The sequence below is a fragment of the Elephantulus edwardii genome, unplaced genomic scaffold (genome assembly GCF_000299155.1).
Source record: "Elephantulus edwardii isolate Elephantulus edwardi_28Jun2011 unplaced genomic scaffold, EleEdw1.0 scaffold00015, whole genome shotgun sequence".
NCBI lineage: Eukaryota > Metazoa > Chordata > Mammalia > Macroscelidea > Macroscelididae > Elephantulus > Elephantulus edwardii.
In genome coordinates, this window is record NW_006399765.1 from 1,253,745 (window position 1) to 1,271,566 (window position 17,822).

General features: G+C 43.4%; 1 protein-coding gene across 1 annotated transcript in view; it reads right to left on the reverse strand.

The window, feature by feature from the left end:
• Positions 1-220: 220 nt before the first annotated feature.
• TGM6 (transglutaminase 6) overlaps positions 221-17,822 on the reverse strand; it is an 88,650-nt gene continuing 71,048 nt past the window's right edge. The window contains exons 11-13 of the mRNA XM_006881669.1: positions 1,836-1,990; positions 1,444-1,577; positions 221-374 (exon numbers count right to left, since the gene is read on the reverse strand). Coding sequence (XP_006881731.1) covers positions 221-374; positions 1,444-1,577; positions 1,836-1,990 — 443 coding nt within the window. The remainder of the gene's footprint in view (positions 375-1,443; positions 1,578-1,835; positions 1,991-17,822) is intronic.

Below are 17,822 nucleotides of genomic sequence, written 5' to 3' on the forward strand. Positions count from 1 at the left end.
ACAGAAAGCAGTCATCCCTAGTTGACAGAATGTCCGAAGGATTACCAAGTCCAACACCTCATTTTACAGATGAGGAAACCGAGGCCCAGGCGGAAAGGGACCTGCCTGAGTTCACAAAGTGAGGCCGGAACGGAAGCAGGATTGGAACCCAATCCCCCAGCCACCGCGTGGACAGGAATGGTGTGGACCAGCACCTCCTCTTTCAGTGTCTCTTGGCCCCTCACTTGGCCTCAGCCACGTGAATGATCACAAAGCCCTTGATGTCTGGGAAGTGGGGGCTGACCAGGTCCACCTGCAGCTGTCTGGGACCGCTCCTGGAGGGGGTGATGTCAAACTGGACTGAGGCCTTCTCCTGAGGCTCCAGGGTGGGCACACTGAAAAAAAAAAGAGGACAAAGACATAGGCAGACCAAACCCTCCTTTTCTGGCTGGTCTGCCTGTCCAGGCACAAGATCATGCCCTAGAGTTTGATATTCAAGTCTCACCACTCTGCCCCCAGTTAAATCTTCCCTTCCTCCACTTCCCACTGCTTCTACCCAGCCAGGCCAGTTTCCTCCCTGTAATTTGAACACACTTTACACTTTCCCTCTTCTGGCCTTTTGCTTACTCCATTCCTCCTACCATCTCCAGGAGACTTGAACTGTTTATGTGAGCCATGGAAATCTGGAGCCAAGAAGGTTTCTATCCTTCTTGATATATGAAAAGCTTCTCTATCCATCATTTAGGACCTTGCTCAAGTATCTCTTACCCAGGGACTTCACCTTGACCCTACTCTATCCCAACCCAAGGGCTATCCCTAACCTCCTAGCCCCTGGGAGGCCCTTTTTGGTTGTATCAATTCAACTGTCCTCATCCAGCTGTGTCTGAGAGTCATTCTCTCCATCAGAAACACATGTAGCTCATCGTGGCATTTCTAGTGATTGGCATGCAGCCCACGACAAAGCCAGTATGACCAAGAGCCATTGAGTAAGTGAATGAATGAAAGAATGGATAAATCAGTGAATGATTGAGAGTGACTATATGAATGAATGGATGAGTCTGTGAGTGAATGAACGAATAAATGGATGAATAAATGAGTGAGGGAGAAGATGAAGGGATGAATGGATGAATGAACAAGGCAGAGCCGAATTGAGGAGTTGAAAAATAGGTGAATAGATGAGTAGAAAAAGTGAGTGGATGAGTGGGTCAAAGAAAGGAGATGAATGAGGGTGAAGGAATGAATAAGTAAAGGATAAATGAGTGAAATGCGCATGAATAATGTGAGCGGATGAGATCGCCTGGGCGATCTTCAGCTGCGTGAATGATTCTGGGAGTGGACGTGGGAGTATACGAAGGAGTGCTGATGGGCTGAGGCTGTCTGGTTCCCAGGGTCCAGAATCCTTTCTACCCGCACAGTTTCTTCCACATCCTGTGCAAGGCGGCCCTGCCCCATGCTGGCACTTACTCAATGCTGAGCTGGCCCTGGAGCAGGCCGCTGCCCTCCACCATCAGCACACAGTCCTCCACAATTTCCGAGAGGGGGTTGACCACCATCACTTGCACTGTAACTGCCATGCCCACCGTGGCCGGACCCAGCACCTGGACAGGCAACACTCGTGAGACTTCTTCCTCCGCCCCACCTCCCCCGCCAGAGAACACCTGCTCCTGTCCTACTCAGAGAAGAAGACACTTGACCCCCCAGTCCATCATCATATCCATCCCCTTTCCTTCCCATGAGTCCACCTCCCACCCTTGAGAAGCTGGACTGAAGTGGACAGACCCTCCAGCTTCTGATGTCCTCTGCATCTTTGCAAGGACCCACCAGGGCCAGGGTGTACGTGTGAGGACAGGAGTCACCTTGATGGTGATGAAGTCCTCCAGAGTAATGTCCTTCTCCACCAGGAGCTTCTCCCCTTTCGTGATGAAACACATGGCAGCCAACAGGATCTTTTTGTCTTCTGTCAGGTCTTCCTTGTACTGAGAGTAAGGTATTTTAATTGGGATGTTTTCCTCTGGAAAGGAAAGCAGAGAGGAGAGTTAAGAGGGCTGGCATTCTTCAGTGGTCTCCAGAAGAAGGGAATATCTAGTTAATGACTAAAGCAATTTTAGTCCTTACAACCATCTGGAGACAGGTCTTAATCTATGACTCCTCAACTCATAAATTAAGAAACTTGAGACTTGGATAAGAGATTCTCTCCTCCCGCTAATTATAAATCAAGGAAACCAAGGAGCTAAGATGTGGAAGATTCAAACTCAGACCAACCTAGTACCATGAAAAGAAAAAAAAAAATTCCTGTATGTTACCCTGCTCTGTTCTGACTACTGCCTCTTGGTCCAAGTATAGGTTTCGTATTAGCACAATTAAATGTTCCGGGATTCCCATTCTTCTCAGAGTCAGCCACAGTTTGTTATGATGCACACAGGCATTAATGATAAAGCTAACTTACACTGAGAATAATATACTGTATCATTTATTCCTTGCTACAAAACATGTGGGAGAGCCATAGTTCTCAAAGTTCCTAGGACCTGTATCAGTTTCATCAAGAACTTGCTAGAAATGATCTATCCTTTCCACCACTGGGCCAAGTGGCAGCACCATGATAGATGGAGAAGAGATTGAGATTGCTAACAATTTCAAAACTCTTGGTACCAGCAGTCAGGAAATCCAAAGATGATTTGCATTGGGAATATCTTCCATCAGGGCCCTCTCAAGAGTGATGAGTAGCAATGATATCTGTCAGTCTAGAGACTAAGTGTGCCTAATCCAGGCCATGGTCTTCGCAATCACTTGCTATGCAACTGAGAGTTGGGCAATGACTAAGGATAACAGAAGAAAGACAGATGTCTTTGAGTTGTGGTGCTGGAGAAGAGTATTGAATATTCCAAGGGCTTCCAAGACAACAAACAGGTTTTCCTAAAGAGAGTGAAACCAAGCTGCTCCTTGGAGGCAAGGATTTTGAGGCTGTCTCACATACCTTAAGCATGTTGCGGGAGGGACCACTCCTTGGAGAGGGACATCACATTTAGAAGGATTAAGGGACAACACAAAAGAGAAAGACCCTGGAGGAGATTGATTGACACAGTAACCAGAATAGTGGGGTTAGGAGATTCAGAGACAGTGTGATTGGCTCAGGATAGGATGAGGTTCAGAGCTATTGTGCAAAGGGTCACTGTGAATTGTAGGTGACTCGATGGCACATAACAGTAACAAGCCTGAGGAATAAAAACCTTATGGGATGTTTTGAGAAGCTTTCTAGAGGATGCTAATGCATGCAGAGGTTGAGAATCAATGAGGTAGGGACTACTATCTCCATTTTATAGATGAAATGGTTGAGGGTTAGAGATCAAGGGAAAAAATTCTGCATCTCAACCACCTGTGTGTATGTCATTGTTAAAGACAGTTTCCTGGTGTTCCAATCACTTTGTTGACACATTCCAATTTATGAAATGCCAATACTATATTTCTGCTCTCACCTTCCTGTCACCTCTTCCTTATCTGAGGGAAATAGAGGCTTATCAGACAGAGTCCATGAGCCCTCGTTTCTGACATGGCTAATCCAGGAGAACGAAGCATCAGTGTTTCTCATATGGCTGCAGAACCACCTGGTTCTGGCTTCTTAACATAGTTTCTTGGGCCTTTTACTTGGACATTCCAATACAGAGGGATATCTGGGACCTCTGTCCTGCTGAAATCCTTAAAAGGGATTTAAGGAATGACTGAACTCCACAATGTAAGTTTTTAAAATCCCACTATGGAGGTTAGAGTTTATAAAAATTCAGAAAGTCTTTACTTCTAAAGCTACTGTTAATAGAATGAAAGGACAATCCCCAGATAGGGAGAAAATATTTGCAGCTCACATATCTTAAAGGACTTGCAATCAGAATATATAAATAATAATAATAATAATGAGAGAAGACCAAAATAACCAATCTACTTAACAAAAATAAGTATGATGCCTTCCAAAGAAGATGTGTGGATTACAAATAAGCACATGGAAACATGTACAACATCATTAATTATTATAGACATGCAAATTAAAACCACACTAAGATACCACTAGAGTGATGTATGGCTTAAGGTCTACAATAAATTCTGTGAAATATTCTTTTTCTTTTTAGGACATTATGTGATTTGGATGTAATGCGAGCACCATATTATGCACAGGCTGCCCCAGGTTACAAATGTCCTATTTATGCACAACCAATGGTATGAACCAATCTCTGTAAAACCTATTACATTAAAACTGTGAGATACATACAATGGCTTCTAACAACAAATGCATGCTAATTGCAGTGTGCATCAAAACAGTATTATTCTTTTTATTATGGTATTATTATGTTAAAGATGCTTCCATATATTTGTGACTGTTTCTTTTAATTTTTTTATGCACAGAAAGATGCACTATATACTGAGACAAACATTTGACTAACTGACATTAGCTACAAACCATGTCTAATTCTTCTGATTAATGTACAAGTTTCAGGTAAAAACAGATTTAGGAAACACATTTATTTGTAATCCACAGACAGCCTATATTTAGGAAAGCTATATCCACAATTAATACACTTGGTAACAGCATTCAGGAGGTCAGGAGACTCCTGATTGCACTGGGAAGGTCTGTAGTTAGAGATCTCTCCAAATTCTTGAAGAACTGTTGATGCATAATATAAAGAAAGAGGAACCTTTAAAAAAATTAAAACTATTGAGGAGAATGATGTCAGTTTGAGGACTACAGCACCTGATTCAAGCCGCAGTCTTTTCAGTCACTTGCTACACGTCTAAGAGCTGGACGAAGACTAAGGATGACAGAAGAAGAATTGATGCGTTTGAGCTGTGGCTTTGGAAAAGAGTGCTGAAGACCCCAGGGGCAGCCAAATAGAACTAACAGATATTTCTGGAGAAGATGCAGCCAGAGTGCTCCTTGGAAGCAAAGATGATAAAGCTTTATCTTTTGTACTTTGGGCATGTTGTTAGGAGAGGTTATTCCTTGGAGAGGGACATCATGCTTGGAAAAGTGGAGGGACAGCAAAGATGAGGAGGACTCTCAACCAGGTGGACTGACATAGTGCTTACAGCAATGGGCTTGAGTGTGTCAGAAATTGTAAGGCTGGCACAGAGTAGACAGGGTTCAGGTCTCAGCTCTTAGGACTGCTATGAATTATTATCAACTCAACAACAACAACAACAACAACAGTGTAGCTATATCAATTAAATAGCCAAGGCATACATACGTACATACATATGGTGGTACATACATACCTAGGGTGGTACATACATACCACCGTATTTCAGCTAATGTTTTCAGAGAGGCAAAATATGGATAAATGAATTAATACTGTATGATGTTGTATATGTAATACAATCTACAACCAAACTCATTGCAGTTGAGACAACTTTTACTTACATTGATTGTTGTTGTTGATTGCCGTCAAGTTGAGCACGACTCATAGCAACAAAAGGCCTGAAGCCCTTCTATAACTATTGTCATTTATCAAAGCTCATTGAGTTTCCAGAGGCATGTTGTTTAGGAAGTGGATGCCACTCCTGCTTCCAAATACATTGATTAGATGTTATTATTATGTTGTCAACTGCAACTCATAGTGACTCTATGAATAGTAGCTCTGAACCCTGTTCTATCCTGAGCCAATCTCATTGTCTCTGACACACCTGCCTTATTACCCCAGTCACTACTAGTCATTACCCCTAGTCCATCTCATCTAGGGTCTTCCTCTTCTGCACTGACCCTCTACCTTTTCCAGCATGTTGCCCTTCTCCAAGGACAGGCCCTCCTTGGCAGAGTAAAATGGCCCCCTTAGGTTTCCAAGGCGGTAAATTCCCCCCCCCCCTTGTTGTGTACCTTTGAATTGGATCCAACTGGCATAGGAGGAGATTGCTCCTCCTTCTCCAGTGGAGCATCTGGTGCATTTGAATTGTGTGCAATTGCAGTGCAGCTTCTTGCCACTAGGCCGGCCACCAGAGCTCCCCAAGGCTGTAAATCTTTACAGAAGCAGCTGGAGGTTCAAAGAGCTGACCTTCCAGTTTAGCAGCTGAGGGAGAGCTTTCACCATTGTGCCCCAGGGGTCCTACAAAATACACTTTAAATAGTCACCGCTGTATATAGGCTAATGAGTCTTGAGGGAGAAAGACAGCAACCTCCTATGCGATTTACACATCCAAAAACCTGCTTGGGGCTCAGCTCTGAGTTGGTCTCGACGCCATGGCAGTGACCTTGACTTTTGCATATGGGTTGATACATAGTCTGTGTAGTTCACTGCTATTGAGTTGGTTCTGAGTCACAGCAACATCACATGACACAGGCAACACTGCCCAGCTCTGCGCCCTCCTCACAATTGCTGCCATTGCCGTACGTGGTTGTAGCCGCTGCATCAATCCAGCTGATTGTGTGTCCTCTTCTTTTTGTTAACCCTCCACTTTACCAAACATAATGTCCTTCTCCAAGGAGTAGGCCCTTGTGAAAACATGCCCAGATATAGTGTCACCATCCTTACCTCTTAGGAGGAAGCTGAGTCCTTATTTTCCTGGGCAGATTTGTTTGTTCTTTTGACCTACCATGGTTTTAGTCAATATTCTTTGATAGAATCACAATTCAAAGGCATCAGTTCTTCAGTCAAGGCTCCTCCCACCCAAACCATGGTATTCAGTCTCATGATATGCCCGTGAAAGTTGGGCAATAGGAAATCTGTACTCACCACAACTGGAGCTTGCAGGGCTAATGTAGTAGTGAGTGAATCTGGTGGCTGTTGTTGGTATGGTTCTGCCCTATCAATGACACTGAACTTACCACTGACTTACTGTGTGTACATTATAATATGTTGTATAGCTACACAGCCAATAGAGAATCTTTCTCCACAGAGAGTTGCACTGTTGACACAAAGGTCAAGCTGCTCTGCTCTGGCAGTTTGAACCCAGCAGCTGCTCTACGGGAGAAGGATGGGCAGTCTCCCATGCTGTGATTTACAGCCTGGAAACTCAACAGAGGGTCAGCTGCACTTCGAAATGGACTCAACAATAATGAAGGGGGTCGGGGAGGACACAGCAACAACAACAAACTTAAATATTTTTTCATTTCATTTCAAACTTTTAAACTTTCCCCCCACATTCCAAACTTCCATGGAAGCGCTTTCTTAGCCTGTGTCACACACGATTGATCCTCAGGATAATCGATCTTCCTGCTGCTCTCAACTTCCTCACACTAGAAGGAGAGAAGGATTTCAGGTCGATTAACCTCCATCGATGAACTGCCATCAACAATGACAACAGCCTGTCATGCCTGACAGGCCTGGCTGGGGTTCCCCCCCAGGGAGACGGTGGCGTCTGCAGGAACTCCATCCAGTGCTGTTTTTCATTTTGTTTTAAATATGGAACACTTCATGAATTTACACGTCATCCTTGTTCAGGGGCTAATCTTGTCTGTATCGTTCCAATGTTAATATATGTGCTGCTGAAGCGAGCACACCATCCAGTGCTGTTTGCATTTCTTTCCTTTAAAGCCATCTCTAGGCCGCCATAACGCCTGTGTGAGCGCTCCTCTCTGTAAGAGAAAAGCCCCAGCATCTTGGGCCACCTCCCCAGCGTTCCTCAGCTCAGCCCGGCAAAGAGTTTTGGCTGGTTCCTTATCAACAAATGTTTTCTGCACCTGCTCTTCTCTTTCAGTTTCCTTCCTCCTTTGCCACTTCTTCAGCTCATCACTCTTGCTCAAGTCCCAGCACTTTTCCTTTGTTAGTTCCACAGAATCTGCCTCTGGAAGTTCCTCCGTGTTCTCATCAACTCACTATTGGTTCGGGAGGTTATTTACCACGCCAACAACAGCTCTACTCATTCTCGCGAGCCCTTTAAAGTCATGCACATACGGCTTCAGTATTCTTTCCATATACCATTCATGCGCCCTCGGGTCCCACCATTCTGGGACCAAACAGAAGTAAATGCATAAATACATGTTGTACTCCTTCCAGCACTGCACCAGTCTTTCCAATGTCATTTATTGTTCTTGTTAGATACCTTCTAGTTGACTATGACTGTGAACTGTGGCCCTTTAAACAATGGATCTGAACGCTGCCCTATTATTCTGTGCCAGTCACGTCATCTCTAACAGTAATGTAATAACTTTAGGTAATAGGCCTTGAACGATGCAGAAACACCCATAGGTCCAAGCTCTTTGATGTTGGGGTGAAATCTCCAAGGAACAGGGGCAGTCCTGGAGTTCTGGCTGTTGTTATTGTGTGCCACAGAGTAAAAACCAAGCCATAGCTGACCCTCCAGTGGGTTATGAGAGGCAGTAATCACACGGGAGGGGATTGCCCATCTTCTGAGGAGCAGCTGGTAGATTTGAACTGCATGCCTTCACGATTGCAATGCAGAGTTTTACCACTTGGCACCAGAGCTCCCTGGAGTTCTGTCTACAGTTAGCAAAATCTGGAAAGACATGCTTTCTTCCAAGCAGTGTTTCTCCAGTTCACTGGCAAATTGTTTTGTTAGGAGCCGTCGAGTCAACTATGACCCATAGCATCCTTCAAACAATGGACCTGACCCTTGTCCTAGCCTGCGCCAGCCTCACAATCTCTGATACACTCAAGTCCATTGAAAAAGCTTGCTTTCTTGCTTTCTCTCTCTCTCTCTCTCTTTCTCTCTTTTTCTCTCTCTCTCTTTCTCTTTTTCTCTCCTCCTTCCCTCTGTTCCTTCAGGAGCTGTCCTGGCCTAGTGGTGAGGAATTGTGGTGCCAACACAAAAGTAGTTGGTTCAAATCCACCAACTGCTCTTCAGGAGAAAGATGAGCAATCCCTTCTCATGGGATTTATAACCTCTGAAAATCCACTGGGGGGTCAGCTATGAGGTGGCTCTGACTCTACGGCACATAACAACAACAAAACAACAAGGTGTTTCTATTGCATCTGTAACAAGCTAAGGGAGCTCTGGTGACGTTGTCCTTAGAGAGCAACACTGCTAACTCAAGGCTATGCTTTTTTGGGAGTTGGAATTCACCAGCTGCTCTGCAGGCGAGAGATAGGCAATCTCCTCCTGTGTGATTTACAGCCTCTGAAAACCCACCAGAGGGTCAACTATGAGCTGGTTCTGACTACTCAATGGGCTTTGAGTGGAACAAATGGGGTAGGGACGTGTTTATTGATATTCTTGAAAACGCTTCGGTTTTTGTTTTGCCAGATAACAAATGGCTTGACTTGGAACCAGCAACACTGCTTCCGTTCCACATTGTCACTCTATCTTTAAAAACCTTCAAGTCAGGCACTGACTTGGCCTCCTTAATGACAGGAGGTCTTTTCAGGCATTTGCTCTGAGGATAAGGAGATTTCCTTCATCGTGCTAATTGGCTGAGGTGAATAACCTCCCTCTACAATTAGCTTATCTAAGGTTTTCACAAATTCTGCTGGTGCCTTCATTTACACCAGCTCTCCCAGGCTCCCCACCCTCTTTCACATTATGCAGTGAAAAAAAAACGCTCTTTGAGGCACCTGGACCACCAGAGCCAGCACTAACTCTGCGTTTTGAAAGCATTCCCAGCATGCTTTGTGTCTTAGCCATGGTCTGTGGTCGTCAACAGTTGAGAGGGAATTGCTTTTATGTTTGGCCTGACTCCACACCGTTAGCAATTCACTGCACCAGAGCTGGGTCCCTCTCACGTTTTCATTACACTTGTAGCTTTTGGTGGAGTTGCTCTTTTAACAGTGCGGAGTGTTTTCTTTGTTTTTTTTAAGATTATATGATCGTTGACTGTGACATGCCTAAATCATGGGCAACAACATTCCCTGAGTTTTCACTCTTGTGTTGATTAATAACTTTTGTTTCACTTCCAAACGTGTCAGAACAGAACTATATTCCATGTGGTTTTCAATGACTAAGGCGCCTCTGGGTGAACTTGAACTGGCAACCTTTCAGCTCCATAGCTGAGCACTGACTGTAACACCACCCAAGGACTCTTGCTAACTTATTAAAAATAGAAAAGCAAAGGTCAAAACCAACTAACCAAAACTGAAATGTCAAGTCTCAGGTGAGGGAGTACAGCAGCAGGGACTCTCATTCATTGCTGATAAGAAGGTAAACTGGCAGAGGCATTTTGGGAAACAGCTTGACAGTTTCTTAAAATGCCAACATTCACCAACCATGGATGTCGTCAAGTTCATTTCAACCCATGTTGTTATTGTTAGGTGCTGTTGAGTTGATCATGACTCATAGTAACCCTGGAAACACAGATCTGAACTTGGCCCTCTGCTGTGCTATCCTCATGGTCTCTGATATGATATGACCAATGATACTCATTGTCACGGTCACTGTGTCAATCCATCTTGCTGAGGGTCTTCCTGTCTTTCTTTGACCTTCTATCTTTCCCAGCGTGACCTCTTTTCCCAAATATTTGCTCCCACTGACAATATTCCAACTCACACAGACCCCACACGACAGAGTAGAGCTGCCCCATAGCATTTACTGGGTTACAAACTTGACTGGAGCCGAGAGCCAGGCGTTTTCTCCTGTGGAGCTGATTGATGGTGGGTTTGAAGCTGAACACGATGGTTGGTGCACGAGGGGCCCTTGCATCTAGCATGAAACCCAGTTAACCCACTTCCACCATTTCCTTAAAGGAAATTAGAAAATGATGCTCACATAAAAATCTGTATGTAAATCGTTATAGGTTCTTTATTCATTTAGCCCCTAAACTGGAAACAATCCAAATGCCCTTCACTAGGTAAATGGGAAACTGTGGCACACACATCCAATGGAATACAACTCAGCTGTAAAAAGGGACAAGCTATGACTGTTTCACAAACAAAGCCCTCAAGTATACCCTGTTCACATGCGTATAATGCGCATGGTATGCAAAGGAAATTAACGTGGTGGAGTTGTGAGGTTTCCAAAAAGCCGTCTAATGTGCTTGTTGTTTGCATAGAAATATGGTAATGCAGGGGAGCTCTGGTGGCCTAGTGGCAAGAAGCTGCACTGAAATCCCAGAGGTATGCAGTCTGAATCCACCAGATGCTCTGCAAGAGAAGGCGGGGCAATCTCCTCCTGCACCAGTCAGATCCAATTTGATGGTACACACACCAAATAAATAATAAAATAAAAAAAGGAAATATAAAAAAAAAAGGAAATATAGTAATGCAGCAATAAAGATGAATTCCAAGTCCATGATGATAAGTGAGGAGAGCTCTGGTGGCCTAGTGGTAGGGAGCTGCACTGCCAACCTAAAGGCACTTGGTTCTAATCCACCAGCTGCTTCTTGGGTGAAAGATGGGCAGGCTCCCATCCTACAATTTACAGCTTCTGAAAACCCCCTAGAGGGTCAGTTGTGAGTAGGTTCCAACTTGATGGCACATGTAAGAAAATAAACTTTAGGCTGGTCTGGGGTCATAAGTCACAGACTGACCTAAAAGAAATGAACTATCAGTTGACATGATGAACCACAGGTCTCTGAATGTGTGAGCAAACAGGAGAAGAGGGAAGGGTGGGAAAGGGGGTCAGAAGAGAAGAGATAAAACTTAGATGACATCTGGGAAAACATGTGAGCCAGTGGTTCTCAGCCAATGAGGAAATATAGGAGAGACTCACAAACTAAGGAGATTAAAAATACTCTTGGAGGGCTGTGGAAGACGAACATGCGCCAGCCTCATTCTTTGTCTGGGCTTGGGTACCTGCTTTTGCAAAATCCTTTAATGAAGCCTCACTCTGCTAAACTAAGTTTAGACTGAATTTTTTGAGCACATGTTGGGCTAATACTTTGGGTAACTTATCTGCAAGTTCATATGGGATAAAGTGGCAGGAAAGCCCAGTCTCCAGCTCTCCCCTTCTGGGGAGGTCCACTGGAGTTGGCCCTGGACCACAACTACCTGCTGGTTGCCAAGAGTACCTGAGACAGTGCCCTGACTACTGACAACATTTTTCACATACACAACAACAACAACAACAAAGTGCTAAGTCAAAGAAAGATTCAATCATTTATTGCCATCGAATCAGAACCAACTCATAGCTGACCAACAGGTTTTCTGAGGCTCTGAATCACCCATCTTTCTTCCTCAGAACTGCTGATGGATTCACACCACAGAGGTGTGACCTTTGGGTGAACTGAAGGAAGTCAGGCTAGAAAGACTCCACATTATATAATTTCATTTATAGATTACATTCTGCAAAGGGTAAAACTATAATGATGGGTAATGTGCTGTCAGGGGCTGAGGACATGGGAAGGAGGTGTTACAAAGTTAGTGATGGAATTGTTTCTTCTCTTGATTTTTATGGTGGCTTCATTTCGGAATGCATTTGTTGAAATTCTCAGAACTTTACACTGAGTTTTTAATGTATGTAAATGATACTTGAGGAAAAATGGAAAAATCATACCACAGAAAATCGAAAAGATAACAGAATGAGAGCAAATCTCTGAAGATGCTACAAGACTTTCATCGCTTAGAGATGATAGTAAGAATCGTAAAGAAAATGTAGGACAAATTTAATCACATAAAAAACCTCAACACCCATTTCTTCTTGGCAACGATGAAGCCAAAATTAACATGGTAATCAACACTGTTAGCAAAAAAATTTCTCATTAAAAAATCTAAAGTTTAAAAGATGTTTATGCCACCATAAAAGTTTTTCCAGAAAAAAAAAAGGGTAGGGCTATTTTTAAAGTGAAAAGGAAAGAGAATATTTAAAATAGGTCACAAAAGCTATAAAAAAAAGATGTGAAAAAAGATCATTAAGTCATGCATTAGAGGACAGATATTGTATGAATTTATTATTATAAGAAGTAAGGAAACATTGGATGGCTCAAAATCTAGAAAGGAGTGTGGGAAACCTTTCTCCATACCTTTTCAATCTATATGTGGAATAGATCATTCAGGAAATAGGGCTTTAAGAGGAGGAATGTGGCCTCAGGATTGGAGGAAGACTCATCAACAACCTGCATTATGCAGATGACACAACTTTGCTTGCTGAAACTGAGAAGTACAAGAGTTTCCTGCAGAAGGTCAAACAAGGACTATAGTCTTCAATATGGATTGAAGCTCAACTTCAAGAAGACAAAGATTCTCATCACTGGGCCAATTTGGCAACACCATGATAGATGGAGAAGAGACTAAGATTGTTCACAATTTCAGCTTGCTCAGATCGACAATTAACACTTTTGACACCAGCAGTCAGGAAATCAAAAGACAAAATGCATTAGGAAAAATCTGCTGTCAGGGACCTCTCCAGAGTACTGAAGAGCAACAATGCCAGTCCAGAGACTTAGGTGCACCTGATCCAGGCCATAGTCTTTACAATTAATGGCTGTGCATCAGAGAGCTGGACAATTATTGAAGATGATAATAGAATAGATGACTTTGAACTGTGGTGCTAGAGAAGAGTATTGGCCTAGGGACAGAGCAGGTCCAGCCCCAGAAATGGAAGTTGAAATTTATTATTATCGCAGAGTTAAGTCTTGAGTTATGGCTGAGCCCATCCCTCTGCCTGTGAGGAGCTGTAAATGATGCCCTAGACCGTGGTGGACCTGGTCAGGGAGGCCTGGGAGGCTGGGCACATCATCCTCAACTGAGAGCGGCATGTCATCATCCCCTTCCACTGCTCTGACCTGGGAACCCCCATCTTGGTAAACAGAGGGTTTGTCTCTGAGAAGAACATGAACCCAGGCACCAGGCAGAAAGGCCAGATCCTGGAGGAAGTGGATCTAGTTGGGATGGTGAGGCTGACTGATACCAGGAAACCATCTGTCCCAGAGAACAACCCTGAGAGGAACCACTGGCCTTATGGAGACTTGGAGGCCATGGTCAAGGTCACAGGCTCTGAGCCCATCTTTCTTGATGCTGATTTCAGTGTGTGATGACTTCTGTGCATCCAGAAAGGGCGAGTAGCTCCTGTGAACATCATGGTGTCATCTCCTGAATCTGACAGCTCCTAGCAAGCCTTTACTGTCTCAGTACCCCTACAATCTGTCCACTGTCCCTAGAGAGAACACTGTCCCGGCAGGGTCCATAAAAAAAACCAAAACCAAAACCTAAACCAACTTGCTAGCAGCAATATAAGATGCGACTTTCTTTTTTTTTTCCTTTGAAGAAATATGTGTCTGCTATGTTGATCTCTTTCCATCTGAAACAAAGAGAGAATAAAAGCAAAGATGATGCATAGAAACAATGAGCCCAAAGGATGAATGGGCCACATAAACCTTAACCTCCAGGACCCTGAGATCAGAAGAACTAGATGGTGCCCAGCCTCCATGGCTGACCAGTCTAAAAGAGATCACAGGGGAAGGTCCTGGACAGAGGGGAGAAAAACGTGTAACAAAATGAAAAAGCAAAACCAGCCAGGCTTACAGAGAGAGACTGGGGGAACCCCCAAGAACACAGTCCTTAGTTACCCTTGAACCTGGGACAAAACTCACTCTTAGCTTTTAGTCAAACAATAGATAGGAGTATAAAGTGAACAAGGAGACATTCACTTCTTAGAATAATCAACAATATAGGATAAAAACAGTAGCATCTACCCCTGGATAAAGCACAGAAAGCAGAAGGGGTAGGATTGAAGGATTACCGGAGAAAAGAACTGCAGGGAGGAAATAGAGAAAATATGGATACTTCGTGGGCTTGGAATTTAATGTCATAAAATCAAATGCATATCAATGATTGAGGGGAAAACCAATTTGCTTCATAAACTTTCACTCAAAATACAATAAAAAGAAAAAAATAAGGCAATTAACAAAATCAAAAGACAATTGATATTTGGGGCCCAAAGAATATGCAACTCAAATCATACACCTAGAGCTGCAGGCTTGAACGTATCAGAGATTGTAAGTACAGCGCAGGGCAGGGCAAGGTTCAAATCTATTGTTTACAGGGTCATGACGATGCAATGGCACCTAATAAGAACAACAAAAGAACCAAACCCAGTCTAAATATGAGCAAAAGAGAAAAAGTTCACAGAAATTAAAAAAAAAAACTTTACAGAAATCTCCAATCAAAACATGTGACTTTAAAATGTGAAAAACTTCCCCTTATAAGAAAGGGTCAAATTAAGAAGTACTGATTTTTGCTTTTAAATTGGTAGGGGAAAAAAAGAAAAGTTGGTAACACATGGGGCTGGAGAAGGTGTGGGGGAGCAGGCTCCCGCACACTGGTGGATGAAGGTGTAAACCAGAACAACCTCGAGGGAGCCCAGTGCTGACAGACTCATTACCCTCTAGCTCAGGAACTCAAGCGTATTTAGCCTATGGGATTCTTAGGTCGGGCAAGTAGTTCATTCAGCTCGCTGCTAGGGACTTGCATTGATAATCCAGAGACTGGGACTCTCTGTCTGTGTGAATATTCCAAGGGAGAAAGGTGCACAATTTCCTCCCGTGAGATCTACAGTTTTGGGAACCCAGTGAAGGGTCAGCTGTGAGTCGGTTCTGATTGCACAGCAGTGAGAGCTAGCTAAAAACGGGAACATCTGACTCCTTCTCAGGGAACCTTGGAAGGAGGGTCTGATGAGCTAACTTCTGAAACATGGGTCTCTGAAAATTCTATGGAGCCCAGTTCTATCTACTGTGACTCCCTTGTTGCTGCTTTGAGTCAGAGAACACACGAGGGCAACTGGCTTGGCCTGGAGGCTCCCTGATGTGTGCACATGACACAAGGAAAGGACGCTAAGAGGGGGAGAAAGGGAGTGCTTGCCAAGTCCATAGATCAGAAACTCATGAAACAAACCACATTTCGTCCACTCAGTGGAATGTTAGGACATTCGAGCAAATGAAACAGCTCCCAAAAGGGTTTCCAAGAGACCCATTTAAGGAGAAAAAGTAAATTAGCATGAATACAAACATGTATACACATCTACGTATGTTGTGTTGTGTGCTGTCGAGACAGAACTGACCCATAGCTGACCCTCCAGCGGGTTTTCTTCAGAGGCAGTTAATCTAACAGGAGGAAATTGCCCATCTTTCTCCTCTGCAGCAGCTGGTGTATTTGAACCATGTGCCTTTGGGATTACAGCGCAGCTTCTTAACACTAGGCTACTGACACATATATTCTTGATATGAACAGAAAATATTTGAGGGAGATCTGGTGGTCTCGTGGGTAAGGACTTGGGTTGCCAACCCAAAGCCAGGCAGTTTGAATCCAGCAGCTGCTCTGTAGGAGAAAGATGAAAATATTTGGCAGGTCACACAACAAATTAGCATCACTGTTTCTGTGGTGGGTGGAACTGGGTGGCAGGAGAATCCAGGTGAACACTATTACTGTCATTAAACAAATTTTTGTACGTTGGATTTTGTGCATTTATTAGTTGGTAAAAATAAGGATATATTTAAATAGTCATCATGCCTCTTGGCCCCATAATTCCACTTTGAATCTATTCCAGCAAAACAGCCCACCACTTAGAAGAATAATAAAAGAAAATGAAATTTCCCACCAAGATATTTGCTTTAGCATTACTGTGAAGAGCAGTGAGCTGATAACTACCCAAAAGAAAAGATAAAGCGAAACAAACACCCCATCCTCACATAGCGTAAGACGACATGTCTATGCAAACGTTTGTGAAGCACCTACAAAAATATCCACTTAAATTACAACGCAGGATGAGGGGAGCAAGGCAATAATGACTATTTGCAATATAATTAGAACCGTGTCTTTCAAAAAGCAAACGGGCATAAAAATATCAGAAAGAAAACATGCTAACAGCTTGGAGATGGGAGTTGGGTTAGAGGTGACTTTTCGCTTTTCTTTCTTGGGCTTTTGAAATCTTTAATGAATATGTATGACTTTTAGAGTGGAAAATGGCTAAAAGTCAGGAGGAAGTGTATGTTAGCTAATATTGTGTTACTAAGTGCTAGTTTATGATTTAGATTTTGTGAAAAATAAATGACAAAGGAGTGGAGACCGTGTGTGGCATCTCCTTCACGCGCTTTCACACCTTGTCACAATGCATAAGAACCATCTATTCAAATTGGTTCACGGGAACAACTTCTTTGCTTAATTAAACCCTCTGAGTTCAGAAATGTGTGTGAAAGTTGAGAGACAGAAACACAGCTGAGGAAGAGAAGTCAAGAATCATCAAAGGGAATCAATTCAGTTAATCACATATAGTGCAATGGGTACATGGAATGCAGAGTGGTTCGCTCAGAGCTCTCGTGGCCTAGCGGGTAAGCACTGCCAGCCCAAAGGCATGCAGTTCGAATCCACCAGCTGCTCCATGAGAGAAAGACGAGCGACCTCCTCCCATGTGATTAACTGCTTCTGAAAACCGGCCAGTCAGTTCTGACTTGACAGTACATAACAACCATAACGAGTAACCAACAGATTGGTGCTTTGAATCCACCCAGGAACGCCTTGAAAGGAAGACCTAGCAAGATATTTCCAAGTAGCCAACCACTGAAAACCCTTTGAAACATATTTCTGCTCTGAGACATGGGATCACTAGAAGAAAAGGACTTGATGCCCATGAGATGTGTTCAAAGATCATGAAAAAAATTCTTTAAAATATTTGTTTAAAAAAATCCACTGGAAGATGTCACTTAATATAAGCCAAGACTTTCCAAAGGACAGAAGGTGTCCTAGTTTATTGCAAAATGGAAAGGATGAATAGCTGAAAGCAGGGAATACCAGGAGAATGTCTATCTGTGTTTCATTGATTATTCAAAGGCGTTTGACTGTGTGGATCATAACAAACTGGCTGACTCTGAGAAGAATGGGAATCCCAGAACATTTAATCGTGCTAATGCAAAACCTATACTTGAAAAAAACAACAACAACAAAAAAATCCCCGCTATACTTGAACCAAGAGGCAGTCGTCAGAACAGAGCAGGGTAACACTGCATGGTTCAAAATTGGGAAGGGTGTATGCCAGGGATGTGTCCT